The 13332-nt window shown below is 35.0% G+C and overlaps 2 protein-coding genes across 2 annotated transcripts in view; one reads left to right on the plus strand and one right to left on the minus strand.

The window, feature by feature from the left end:
- Positions 1–4580: 4580 nt before the first annotated feature.
- On the minus strand, positions 4581–7582 carry LOC105231890 (cell division cycle protein 16 homolog). Its single transcript, XM_011213396.4, has 11 exons — positions 7324–7582; positions 6923–7261; positions 6696–6858; positions 6514–6629; positions 6331–6458; positions 6011–6268; positions 5872–5951; positions 5548–5753; positions 5291–5484; positions 5059–5227; positions 4581–4995 (listed from the first exon to the last, which is right to left on the minus strand). The coding sequence occupies exons 1-11, from the start codon at positions 7429–7431 to the stop codon at positions 4597–4599; spliced, it is 2160 nt and encodes a 719-aa protein (XP_011211698.1). The 5' UTR covers positions 7432–7582; the 3' UTR covers positions 4581–4596.
- A 963-nt stretch (positions 7583–8545) lies between these two features.
- Positions 8546–13332, plus strand: part of LOC105231889 (uncharacterized) — a gene marked incomplete at its 3' end in the record, with an annotated part of 65573 nt that continues 60786 nt past the window's right edge. The window contains 1 exon segment of the mRNA XM_011213395.4: positions 8546–9436.

Consider the following 13332-nt stretch of genomic DNA (forward strand, 5'->3'; position numbering starts at 1 on the left):
CTAAATAGATCGCCGTGTTGCAACAGCCGCCTTATTCGCCCGACATGTCACCCTGTGGCTCGCCGCGCACTCTGGAAACGTGAGTAACCCTTGTGTAAGATGCGATAGCCAATCCACGTGAAGCCTGGGGTTCGACATATTCGGTTTAATAGTTCTCTGAAGTTTAATTGCAGCGTCTGTTCACTACAGTGCCGGCTGCGAGCGGACGTCAATCTTGTAACAACCAGCTCGCTATATAAATGTGTAGAAAACTTTATATTACTCGCCTGGCGAGGTTCTGAGCAGAGTTTGTGACCCGCCTCTGGGAAATCACACCCAACGAAAAATAAACAACAGCCTCAGATGAAAGACACCAGTTTTGATGACGATAAAAAATGTAATAAGGTTCATAAATTGGGAAGGTGCCGCTGTTATTTACAGTAAAAGCTGAGATCACCGCCGTCCAAGATTGTCTATCTGTACAGCTAAGCTAGAGGGAGGACCTAGAGAAGCTGCAATCACAACCGACAGCTAAGAGTTTTCTATTAGACCTTAGCACCTGTTCTCTGAAAGCGCTCAACAGCAAACAGCTGCAAACACAACTATTGGTTTTCGGAAAGGTCGAACTCATACGATGAGGATTGTAGTGTTACAGTGGAGAGAAAGCGGACAGCCCATATCAATTATATCAGGCTATCACAGTAATTTAGTTGTAAAATATAGTTATAAAGCGTTAAGTTGTTCAGTGAAACCGTTAAAAAATAATGTAAATGATATTCGATTAAATCGGCATATATCGCCTTATATCAAATATTATGTCGCTTTTATTGACTTTATGGTTTATCGTATTTATTGTTCAACAAGCGACAACTTGACTTGCTTATAGCTGAATTAACATACTGTTATTTCGTATTCAACGCTAAGGTGAGCTAAAGTGAGAAGACGAAATACCTATCCCTAGGGTTTTGCGGTGGGTTTGCGACCCGCCACGTAAAAAAGCACCCTCTATTAAAAGAACAAAACAGACTCGGATCCGAGACCCCCTTTCGATGGTGACTACCGCAAAGGTATTGAGGATTACGATTGAAGAACATACACCTGGAATGTGCAGTCCCTTATGGGGAAGATGCCGCTGTCCCAGAAGCTAGTCCCAGAAGTGCAATAAACGGGACAACTACTGAGACATATAAAGGAGCACAAATTTAGTGTGGGATTCGTGGTGGGAAAGAGACTCCGTCGCCGAGTCCTATCATTCACACTGGTGGGTGAACGTCTAGCAACAATCCGCATCAAATCGAAGTTGCTCAACATTTTCTTGTTTTGCGCCCACGCTTACGAAGATCTTAACAAGCAGTCCGACTGAGTAGGCAATTGAAAAATAAAGTCCTCTATCGATAAACAAATACCAAAATTTACAAGTCACTCATCGTCCCCGTCTTGCTATATGATGCTGAGGAATGGACAATGAGAGCATCTCATGAGTCGGTGTTACGAATTTTCGAGAGAAAGATTCTGTGGAAGATTAATGGTCCTTTGCGCATTGCCAACGGTAAATACCGTAGTCGACGGAACGACAAGCTGTGCGAGATATACGACGGCATTGACATAGTTTAGCGAATTAATAGACAGCGGCTATGCTAGCTATGTATGTCATGTCGTCCGAATGGATGAAAACATTCCAGCTCTGAGAGTATAGACCCACCAGGGGAAGCAAAGAAGGAGGAAGACCTCCGCAGCATTATAAAGATGGAAAGGAACATGTTTACGCCAATAAAGAAGAAGATCGAACTAACAAAATACAAAATTTGGATTTTTTTAATCCGAGGTGTGTGAATTAAAAATTTAAAATCTTATTTAAAGAAAAAACATTAATTCTAAAATAAATTATTTTTTATTTCCTAATTATATACTTGAAAAGAAAACTCTTTTTGTTTTTTAATTCAGTAGCTGAGATTAAAAATTAAAAATTAAATTTTTCCCGGTTTTTGAGTTAAATTTTTTTTTAACCCGGCATGTGAAATTAAATTTCTTTTTAGTTTTTAAACATATATGTGGGACTATTTTTTTTTTTAATCTCGTGTTAGGTATTACAAAATAAAAATAATTTTAATTTGAAAAGTTAGTTCTTGACAGGTTAATCTTCAGTGTGTGCAAAATTAACGCGAGATTTAAATTTGCCAACATTTCAATAAATATTCACAGTTGACGAAGTTAAAACACTATTCCGACCATATTGTGCAGAAAAATTTCGAACTGTGACCGTCAAGTTTTCAATATTTCTGAAATATTGTTCAATACTGAAGACACGTTGTTCTACTTTGCAACGCTCCATTTTAACTATTCCTAAACTGTTAGCTGCCGATTTGCTTTTTTTTTTGGTTTTGTTTAAATCTATGATAAGAAAGTAGTAAAAGACAGAAGACTAAACTCCGAGATCACCCAAACCCTAATGCTTTAGTACATTTAGTACAGTCCTGCTATCAAACATACCTAAGAAGTCGAGATACGCCTGCGTACCAAAAAGCAACGCATCACCAAAAGAGCTCAATAACTTATCGTACTTGAGCTTGTCTAGTATAAAAATAGATTTACGATATTATAACTTATTGTTAGACTTAAAAAAAAAGCAGATCTAATAAGTAAAGAAATATTTGAAAAAAAAAATATTAAATCTGGCGTTAACTTTTGCACACCCTTTACAATTTTATCGTATACTCATGTTAGAACAAACAACAAATGTTTTATTATAAAAATTAATATGTTTTTTGTAATTGTAATTTTTTGTTTGAAATTTCTAAAAAATGTTTATTCAAATTGCTTTAAACACAATTATTGCACAAGGTCAAAACTCCAGGGCAATTCAAAATGGCGCATACTAACATTTGAACATACCTTGAGCTTCAAAATGTTTAGTAAACAGGAAAAGCAGTTTCAAAGCCAATTGTATATGAGAGCCATTCAGCGCTGACGGCAGCGCTTGTTTGCAAGCAGAGCTTTATTTATTCAATGTTTTTACTAATAGTTTATGTATGTACTTATATTTAAAGACGACTCACCTTCTCTAGTGCTCATATTGAAATAAATACCACGGATCTAAAATTATGATTACACTTTTACACATTAGAACACAAATACAAACTTTTCTCTGTGCTTGCGCCGAGCACTCATATTCACAACACGAATTGCTCGCGCAATAAACAATGAATTACTCTGGTTATGCATATATTTTCACTGAAAACAAAGATATTTTAACTTCTTGCTACAAAACACTGTATTTGTACTGATTTTAATGGTAAAAATTACAAATTTCAACAAATTATCTCAAACACGTCGGAAGCATTGCACGACTATTGAAATGGCGACGGAAACTGGAAATAAAATACAGTTACATTTCCAATGGTGAAATGCTAATATAGGGTGCACACCATATATTATAAAAAATATATAGTGTGAAAAAAATTTTAACTGAAATTAAACATTTAAAATACATATGTAAGTATATAATTTATTATTTTGAAAATTATTATGCGATACAAGAAATTTATACAAAAATTTAAGAAAATATTTAATTAAAAAAAGTAAAAGGTATTGAAATCCAAATTAATGCAGTATTAAAAAGAATTTAGTGTTTATTTAATGAGTTTGAATATTTCAATAATAAAACAATTAAATCAAAAAATTTTTTTTTTTTTGAAATATAAAAAAAAGTGTCTGTGTACTGCTTTTATATAATAATAATTAGACTTCTATTTGCTAATTTCTATAATAAGATAACGCGGTAAATATTTTCGAATTATGGTATTGTATTAGAGGTAGAGTATTACAATAATATGTGCTTGCTTCATTTCGGAACACTGGCAAGACTGGCATAACTGCATATTCCAGTTTCCGCCGCCATTTCGAAATTCTTGCAGCTGTTTCCGATTCTTGTGTGCAAATTCAGTGACAAATAGAAAATTTGCAATAAAAATGTGTAAAATCAAAAATATAGTAGTGCTGTGAACCTATTAAAGGCAAAAATAAGCAAAATATGTGGTAGTGAAGTGTTATATTATAATTAAATAATATGTGAAAGTGGTTCAATAGAACGTGCGGGCTGCAATGAGAAATGTTCGTGCAAAAAATCTTATAATTCTCGCTCCTGTTTCCGATACGTGTTTTCAAAATCAGTAAAAAGTAGACAATTTGCAATAAAAATGTGTAAAAAGGCTGTGGCAACGGACATAATATGAATTCAGCGCCTTAAAAGGTGAGTAAATAAATAAAAGACTAGCCCCGTTTAATCTGCGGTCACCGGTCATAAATAGGTAATGTTATAAGAATACATATAAATATGTATACATTTAGAACGATTTAAACAGGAAAATTCTACTTAATATTTTATTTAAAATAAATTAATTATTCTCGGTCCATAAAATACTAGATATGGTTTTAGTTGTTAAATAGTGAATACGATGAACGATAACGATGTTGGTAATAGTGATTTGAATAATGCAATAACTCAGAAACCACTCAACATATATGCAACCTATAATCTACATGCATATATAACCGCTTTCAGTTCTCATCAATAATGCACAATCCCTTTAAATCACTACATAAATACACTTTTATTGATTATAAATCCATACTTATATCCATTACAACATTACTATCAGACTTGTCTGGCGGATTTATTGTGCTATCCTCCTCATCAAATTTCAATTTGATGCAATTAAATTTCGCCGGCGATTCTTCAATTGTTGGCAAACGTTTTGATGCTGACTTCGATGAAGATGAGGACGATGATGTGGTAGTACCGCTAAAATCTCGACCACATATGTCCTCAATAATCGCTTCATCATTCATTACATCTTCAATGCAAGTCTTTAAAATAGTTGTTGTCACAATGCAATCACGATTAATTGCCAAACTTTTGTGAAAGTAGATAATGGCCTCTTCGAGATTGCCCATTAGAGCATAAACAAAGCCCATCGCTGTATAAGTATTCGGGCTTTGCGGTTTGAGTAAAAGTGCCTGTATTAAAAAAGAAATAAAATTAAGAATAAGTTTGCTTTGATAAAAATTACATATAATTACATATTGATGATAAGTTAAAGCCTCCTTGTACTTCTTGCGCTTGCGACAGCAATGGCCTAAATTATTGAAGAGTGGTTCCCAACGCGCCGAGAGTTCCTCCTTATTTTCCTTAGCGCGCGCTCTAACTATTTCAGCTGTGCGTAGAAACACTTCCTCAGCACTCTTGTAGCTATTAAACAGAAAAATTTTCGTATTTATTCAAAATCCACGCATTTAATGTAAATGGCCTTACTATTCGTATTCATATTTGATTACGCCCAACTCGTGCAATACAAAGACATCTAGCGGAGCTATTGACATGGCTTGATAGAAGAATTTCTCAGCCAGCTCGAGATTTTTCGTCAGTCCACATTCAACACCAATGTAGAGGAGTGGCAGATGACAACCGCGCATGAGTTGAGTAGCTTTGAAATAAGCAGCCATTGCCTGTTGGGTATTAAATTTAAATAATATTTTAAATAACGTAGAATCAATAGAAAATCTGCTTACCTGATCATGCTCATTCTCCTTGGCAAAGGAGTGGCCGTAAGCCAGCCATGCAGGTCCATATAGACGATCAAGTGCGGTTGCTTTAGAAAGATATCTACGCGCCGGATCGCTCTTGCCAATCAAATCGTAATAACAACCCACAGCGTACCACGAAATGGCTTTGTCGGGATACCGATCAACTAATTTGTGCGCGACGTAAAAAAGTTCTGGAAAAAAGTGGTATTAGGAATCTCTGAATTTGGTATTTTATAATAAAAACATTCAACAAAAATGTAAATAAAAGAATTTTGAAGAATTTATAGTTTTTTTCGAAAAAATACTCACTATTGTAATCACCAAACTCGACCAAGCAACCAATTTGTAGTGTTAAGCCTGCATTATGATAGGGATCCGCTTTTAAAAGTCTGGCGAAACAATTAACATGTACCATAAGACATAGTTCTCAAATATAATTTATACATACTCTTGAAGTATTTTATAACTCTTTTTATATTCACAATCATAGAATAATTTCTCGGCTTCAGCAGCCATCATATCCGTGCTTTTTTGTATACGACTTAGGCAAGTAGTAAGTGGTAGAATATTCTTATTATCAGCCTCTTTTGTATGATCTCGACCGGGTGTTTCGGCATGTGAACGATTGGATTCATTCATGAGCGATGATGCACGAGTGAGACTGATTTGTAGGGAGAATGGATTGTTTTTGAGATCTGCAAGCACTCTTTAATAAAAAAAAATACGCATTAATTTTATAAAGCTTCTGTTCATAACTTAAACGCATACTTATTTGCTGGCGACATAATTTGCGGAGTCATATATTTAGAGAGTATATTTTTATGTAGTTGTGCCTCGGAAGATAAAGTTTTCTTAATTTTCTCACTTAAATCTTTAATTGTCTGATCACCTGTGGCCTATTAAAAATGAATATAGTTCAAATTGTTATAATTAACTTTCATTTGTACTTACGGGATCGATAGATTCATAGTATTTTTTTAGCTTTGACTCATACAATTTTTTGATAAACTTTGCATCAGTTTCACTTGAGTGTTGTGCAAGTGGCAAATGTTGCATCAATTCTTTTTCTAAACAAATCAGTTTGTTTATAAATGTTAATAATAAACTTGCAATAAAATTACATGAAGTATTACCTTCCCAAGCCATAAGCATTTCATGCTGTACTAACGCTTCAAGCGCTTCAAAGCAATACACCGACTTATGCAGCGCTTGCACATAGTAGTCCATAGCCAAACCGCGATTATCTAGAGCTTCGTAAATTTTGCCTTTCATATAGCTGATTGAAGCCATAATTTCCTAAAATAAAAAGCAATTAATAACCAGAAAAAAGAGTAAAAAGTGTATATCAAAGTTCACATACATTTTTATTCGCCTCCTCAGCATTTAATGTGGAGTGACAGTCTACGGCAGCGCTGTCTAGTGGTTGACTTATCAATGACGATGCCAAAAACTCAATGTCTATGTTATTTATAACACTAACTGCTTCATTCAGTTCCTTTGCTTCATACAAGCTTTCCAATAATAAATTATAACTAGATATGTGTGACTTTTCTAATTGGAAACGACGTATAAGATGCGCCGCACGATGGTATTCTTTCAAAAGGAACATGCAATGCGCTTGACAATAAATATCTTTGGGATCATTTTGACTTAGTACACAAACTTTTTCAGCCCAAAACAGTGCCGTTTGATAACGACGCTATGAGTGTAGCAAACATTTATTAAATTTATTTAATATTTTCACTTTTTACATTGCCTTACCATGTCGATGAACATTTTAACTAACTTGCGATAGTGCGCCACATCAATAACACCGTCGTCCGCATGACCTTCGGGGCTGTCGTTACGCATTTCGCTATCCCCCGTCATCAAGTAGGAGTTTTTTTAACTTTTGATTTTATTGAGTTAGTGAAAAGATTGCAAATCTAAACAAATTTCAAACACTTTCCCGTTCAAATAACAATTTGCGCTTTCAGCAAAGAGCATTTGACAGCAAACAGCTGATAGCTAGCCACCGGCAGAGAAGAAGAAGAAGAGTATGCAGTGCGCAATAGAATTACCAGTTCTTGCCGTATTGGAAAAAAATGCAAATAATTAAAAAGTGATGGATTTATTTTATACATCAATGCATATATTATGTATTAATGTAACTATTTTCTGTATATGACGGGGTAATTTTTTTTATTAACGTAAATTGAATCAGAAAGAAGTAAAATAATCATGTTTTTGAAATATAAAACAATAAAATAGTAAATTGTTAATTATTATTATTTTTTTTATGTTTTATATAAAAGTTAAGGTTAAGAATAAAACTACCATATATTAACACATTTTGTCGGTAAATCCCAAAAACTATGTTTTTTAATTCTTTTATTAAAAATATTTATTTTTCTTCTTATTTCGATTTTTTTGTTTTATCTTATCTTGTGTTTTGGTTATCTTTTGAAGAAAGAAAGCTTAGTTTTTGTAAAATATCAACACACTTTAGCTCCTTTTTTCGTATTTACATATGTTTATTTATATTGTTTCTGTTAGCAACATATTAATATTTTCTTTATTTCTTTTAAAAAATTTTATGTACAAAATTTTTAATTTTTATTTTTTACTCCAATTTTTAAATTAAAACTATTTACTATTTTCTCAATTTTTAGTGCAAGATGAGGTTTTTTATTAAGAATAAAATTTTCAATATTTCAATATTTCGATTTAAAAATTTCATTTTTATTCCCAAATTAAAATTAAATCAAATTTTTAAACCAAAATTTTTCTACGAATATTTATTAAATATTTGCTTTACGTAATTTATTAAAAATAATTTTTATTTGATGGAAGGATATACACATATCCATATGTTTGTATGTATATATGTAAGTTCGAATCATATGTTCGGAAAGTCTCTCGTAAATATATTTGTGTGTCCTCGAACATGTTGTGTGACAAAACAAGCTCCAAACACGAACCTGCTCCATACAGCATCCTTTCGAACACTTTCCGCCTCCCCCACAAACGCCACATTTGCCATACGCTCTCACTTGCTGCCACTTCGTGCATTCGCGCTCCGACTCAGATGAAACGCCTTGTGGCGATAGCTCTATGGCCTATGATTTCCAACTCGCAGGCATCGACAGGACCGACAAGAATTTTGCCTCGCAGTTACTGATTTTAGTTGGAAGGTGAGGTTTTAATTTTTTAACCGAACGCCGAGCAAGACAAAAGTGCAAAAAGTATTTTTTACCAAATACAAATTACAAGAAAAACCCATAAAAAATCAAACAAAATAAACCTCAAAAGCAGGCAACTGTAATAAAACGCGTTTTTTTTAATGAAATCTTTTTTCTTTCGTTTTAAAAAATCAAAGCGTGTGTTTGTGTGCCGAAAAGTAGTGTTGTTGATTGATTGCTAGCCGAGTGTTTCACACAATTAAGCAGTGTGCAATCCATATTTACATAGAATAAAAATATTACAAAATTTTGCCAAAAACGAAAGAACAACGTAAACGTGCACGAGAGAGGGCACAGGTGCGCGAGGCGTGTGTGTGAAAAAGTAACGGTGCGTACGCTTCCGTTTCGCAATTCGCATATTTAACGCCATTGAATACGGAAAACGTGCTTCCAACCAGAGCCCCACAATCATAGCGCACACACGGCAGCTCGGGAGCAGCCCAACGCAGCAGCGTACGCCAATATACACAGCGACCGCAGTGCCAAGTTGTGCGTGCCGGCCAGGGCGTGCAGTGCTCGACGTTATCACTAGTGGCGCATACGCGTGCTTCCTGTGTGTGTTTCTGCCTGCCAGCGCAAGTGCTGCGGCCTGTGCTCGGCGGCGAGTGGCGTTTGCGGAACCACTGAACGCTTAAAACATATTGAGATTACGGGTATGTGCCGCAATTAAATGCTTCTAAATACTTTATTCTCTATGTTCATATGTGCTCTAGAGTAGAAATCTTCATACTAATAAATATATATATGAAAGTATGCATAAATGTAGGTAAAATGTTTGAACCAAAAGTCAAATTGTTTGTGTTGTTTGTTGTTTTATGCAAATCATAACAGTACTATCATTGAAAAAATCATCTGCAAATGGCGAAGGCATCAAATGAGTGAGCTAAAACAAAAATATCAAAAGAAACTGGCGAGCATGGCAAAATAGTGTAGAAAACGGGAGGGGTCGGTAGCTAACGCCTTAGCAGTCGGTTGCTATTCGCTAATATGCCAATTCTAATATAAATTTTATACCCTTACATGGATTATGAAATATAAACTTAAAGCAGTTTTTAATTAAATAAATTTTAATTTTTCAATTTAATTGATTTTTATAGTTGTAAATCAGAAATTAGTCATTTTTAGTAGTGTATTTATAGTAATTATAATACAAATTTATTGATAGCTAAGTGATTAGGGATTAATATTGTGATCATTTTTTATTTGCCGCTACTTTATTCTTAATTTATTATAAATTAATGACAGTAATGAGAGAATATGTTATATACTTATGTATGTATACGAAAGTATAGTCGAAAAAGTCTTTTCATATTTCTAATCAAACTTCAACTTATTTTTTTATATTAATTTTTTTTTTTATATTTATTAAAGTTCAAAATAAAACAAATATGTGGCATCTTGATCAACCACTGTTTGCCATTTTTCTGCTAGAGACATTATTCCATCAGTGTAAAACTTTTCTGGTTTCTCGGCGAAAAACTCTGACAAGTAATTTTCACAGGCTTCTTTTGAAGACAACTTTGCTTCATTAAGGGAGTTCTGCATTAACCGAAATAAATGGTAGTTCGATGGTGCTAGGTCAAGGCTATATGGTGGATGCATTAAAACTGCCCAGCCAAGCTCTCCCAGTGTTTGCTGAGTCATCAAAAAGATATGTGTGGTCTAGCGTTGTCCTGTCGGAAGACGAAGCGTTTTCTGTTGATCAGTTCTGGCCGTTTTTTTCGATTGCTTGCTTCAATCTCATCAGTTGTTGACAGTAAAAAGTAGAATCAATCGTTCGACCAGGTTGGAGCAGCTAATAGTGGATGATGGCTTTCCAGTCCCACCAAACACTCAGCATAACCTTTCGAGGCGTTAATCCTGGCTTTGTGACCATTTGTTGAGCTTCACCACGCTTGGACCATATTATTTTTCGCACATTGTTGTCTTATTTGGTCCACTTTTCATCTTCTGTTACCATTCGCTTTAGAAATGGTTCAATTTCATTTCGTTTCAGCAAAGAATCGCAGGTGTTAATTTGGTCCATTAAATTTTTTACCAACAATTCATGTGGTACCCAAACATCGAGCTTCTTTTTGTAGCCAGCCTTTTTTAAATGGTTCAAAACCGTTTGATGATGAATGTTAAGTTCCTTAGCGATGTCATGGCTGCTTATGTGACGGTCCTGGTCAATCTTTTCCATAATTTCATCGACTTTTTCAATGATAGGTCGATCAGAGCGAGGCGTATCTTTCACATCAAAATTTCCAGGATGGAAGCGAGCGAACCATTGTTGTGCTACACGATTTGATGCAGCATCGTCTCCGTAAACTTCACAAATTTCATTGGTGGCTTGCATTTCATTCTTCCCTTTTTCATACAAGAATTTCAAAATATAGTAATTTTTTCTTTATTTTCACTTATTTTTGAACAGCTGTAACTTTTTTTCAACTTCCCTGAATTAAATTTTTTTTGGTTAAATTAAGCTTAAAATCTCACCTTTCCCGCACTATGTGGTTTGACACAATATGATTGGTAGCACTGGAGGTATATGACTGCAACGACGTCTATTGACAAAATACGAAAATTCTTTTTCGACTACCCAATATATACACCTTATATTCAGTTTTTTATTTATTATGATTATTTTATAATATTCACTAGTAAAACAAGACAATCGTGAAATTTTTAAAATATTAAGGGCACTAGCGAGTATTTTTTTCGAAGTTTGTTTCCATGCGTGAATGGTATACAACTTGTAAGCTGAACCTAGCCAGCAATTTTCGTTTTTAATACTCTGAGCAGGGCTTATTCATTTCTAACTAGTCCTTAAGCTTTTGAGATATGGATCTGATATTTTGCACACATTCTTTTCTATCCAAGAAGCTAGTCATTTGTTGTAAACTACCGCATCGGGCCACTATAACTTATATGCTATATAAGCTGTCATATGTTAAAAACTGTTCGATCAAATTTACTACTATGAGCAAAAAATTAGTAAGACTTTGTTCATAATCTATGTCGTCCCTAAAGGAATCCGCATTGGCCCCAATACACTTGCACCAACGTTTTTTTCAATCCTCGAAACAGTTTTTAAAATCAATTTCCGCCTTCGATGCGCATATCGATTCACGTTTAATGCCTTCAATTGACTCACAACAGTTTCCCCGAAGCGGTGGTTTGAGTTTGCTGAATAGCCAGAAGTCACACGGAGCTAAATCGAGCAAATAGGGTAATTGCGGCACGATATTGGTTGAAAATTATGAGAAAAACTCACGAAGAATCAATGCAGTATGCGACGGTACTTTATGGTGATGGAAAAACTAAGTGTTTTCGACCCATAATTTCGGAATTTTTTTACGAATAGCTTCGCATAACACTCCAATAATGCTCCTTGTTGACAGTTTCGGCCGGTTGAAAGGAATTTGGAGTGCATCTCACCTCCATCAGAGAAAACTGTCAACATAACCTCGATTTTTGACCTGTTTTGCCGTGGTTTTTCGGCTTTGTCTTACCTTTGCCATGACATTCTGCCGATTGATCGTCTGTTTTCGAGTCGTAAGATATATCTAAGACTCATCTGCAGAAAGAATGAGTTTCATGACATTCTGGTAGTCGGAAAGAATTGTTTCACAGACGTTAACGCGACGTTGATTTTCAGAAAACTTTAGTGATTTTGGAACCAATCGTGCTTTCACATTTCTTAGATCCAAATGATCTTTCAAAATGGTTTTCACTGAGCTTTCCGATATTCCAACGATGCCAGTAAGATCTTTGAATGTTAACCTCGATTCTCAAGCACCAATTCCTTGTCATGAGAGTTATACCAACCTTGACCTAAAACATTTCGACGAATGGAATTTTGCGCGAAATTAAAATTACAAAGTCTTACTAGTTTTTGCCCACAGTAGTAAGTCCTTGTATGGGAAAACTCTTTATTTAACAAGGTACTTTTACAAAAATTGGCATAGATCATTACCCAAGGCAGCGCTATGATCTCCGCCAAAGTTGTTCTGATCGAACCACTCTAACATATAGCTGTCATATTAAGTAAAATAAATTATGTGAACATTTATTTACAATAAAATTGAACTGGTAGCAGTTAATAAATGTAGCAATAAAATCGTAATTATATTTTCTAAAATCACTGCCTACGCTAGCCGTTTGTAGGCTATAGAAATTCCATAAAAACGAAGTTCAAATGCATTATTACGCATACACCCTTGTACTTGCCTTCAAACGGGCATGCAAACGCCAAACCAGCGCTTAGCGTAGCACATTAACACACAACGTAAGACTTGACAATGAGATACTCGTACTCACACCAAGCGCCCCCCCAAACTCATGCTGCCGTTTGAAGTGTCCTCAGCGCACTCGGCCGACTGTTGGCCAACAAGCTGTGTGTATGTATGTGAACTTGTAAGTATGTGTGTCTAAAGTTGTATAAGTGTAGTTGTGCACACACACACACACACATAGAGCCGCCAAGCATTTGCCGGCTTTCAGAGCACGTCTTTTCACATCCCAGCTGTTGCTACACAATGTTCCAGCGCAGGCCAGCGCACACGCA

The sequence above is a fragment of the Bactrocera dorsalis genome, chromosome 2 (genome assembly GCF_023373825.1).
Source record: "Bactrocera dorsalis isolate Fly_Bdor chromosome 2, ASM2337382v1, whole genome shotgun sequence".
In the NCBI taxonomy this organism is placed as follows: Eukaryota; Metazoa; Arthropoda; class Insecta; order Diptera; family Tephritidae; genus Bactrocera; species Bactrocera dorsalis.

Coding starts and splice junctions, on each gene's coding strand:
- LOC105231890 (XM_011213396.4), bottom strand. CDS start 7,431: ATGACGGGGGATAGCGAAATGCGTAACGACAGCCCCGAAGGTCATGCG. Junction 6,859..6,922: donor CTGAGGAGGCGAATAAAAAT/GTATGTGAACTT, acceptor TTTTTATTTTAG/GAAATTATGGCTTCAATCAG. Junction 5,228..5,290: donor ATCAAATATGAATACGAATA/GTAAGGCCATTT, acceptor TCTGTTTAATAG/CTACAAGAGTGCTGAGGAAG.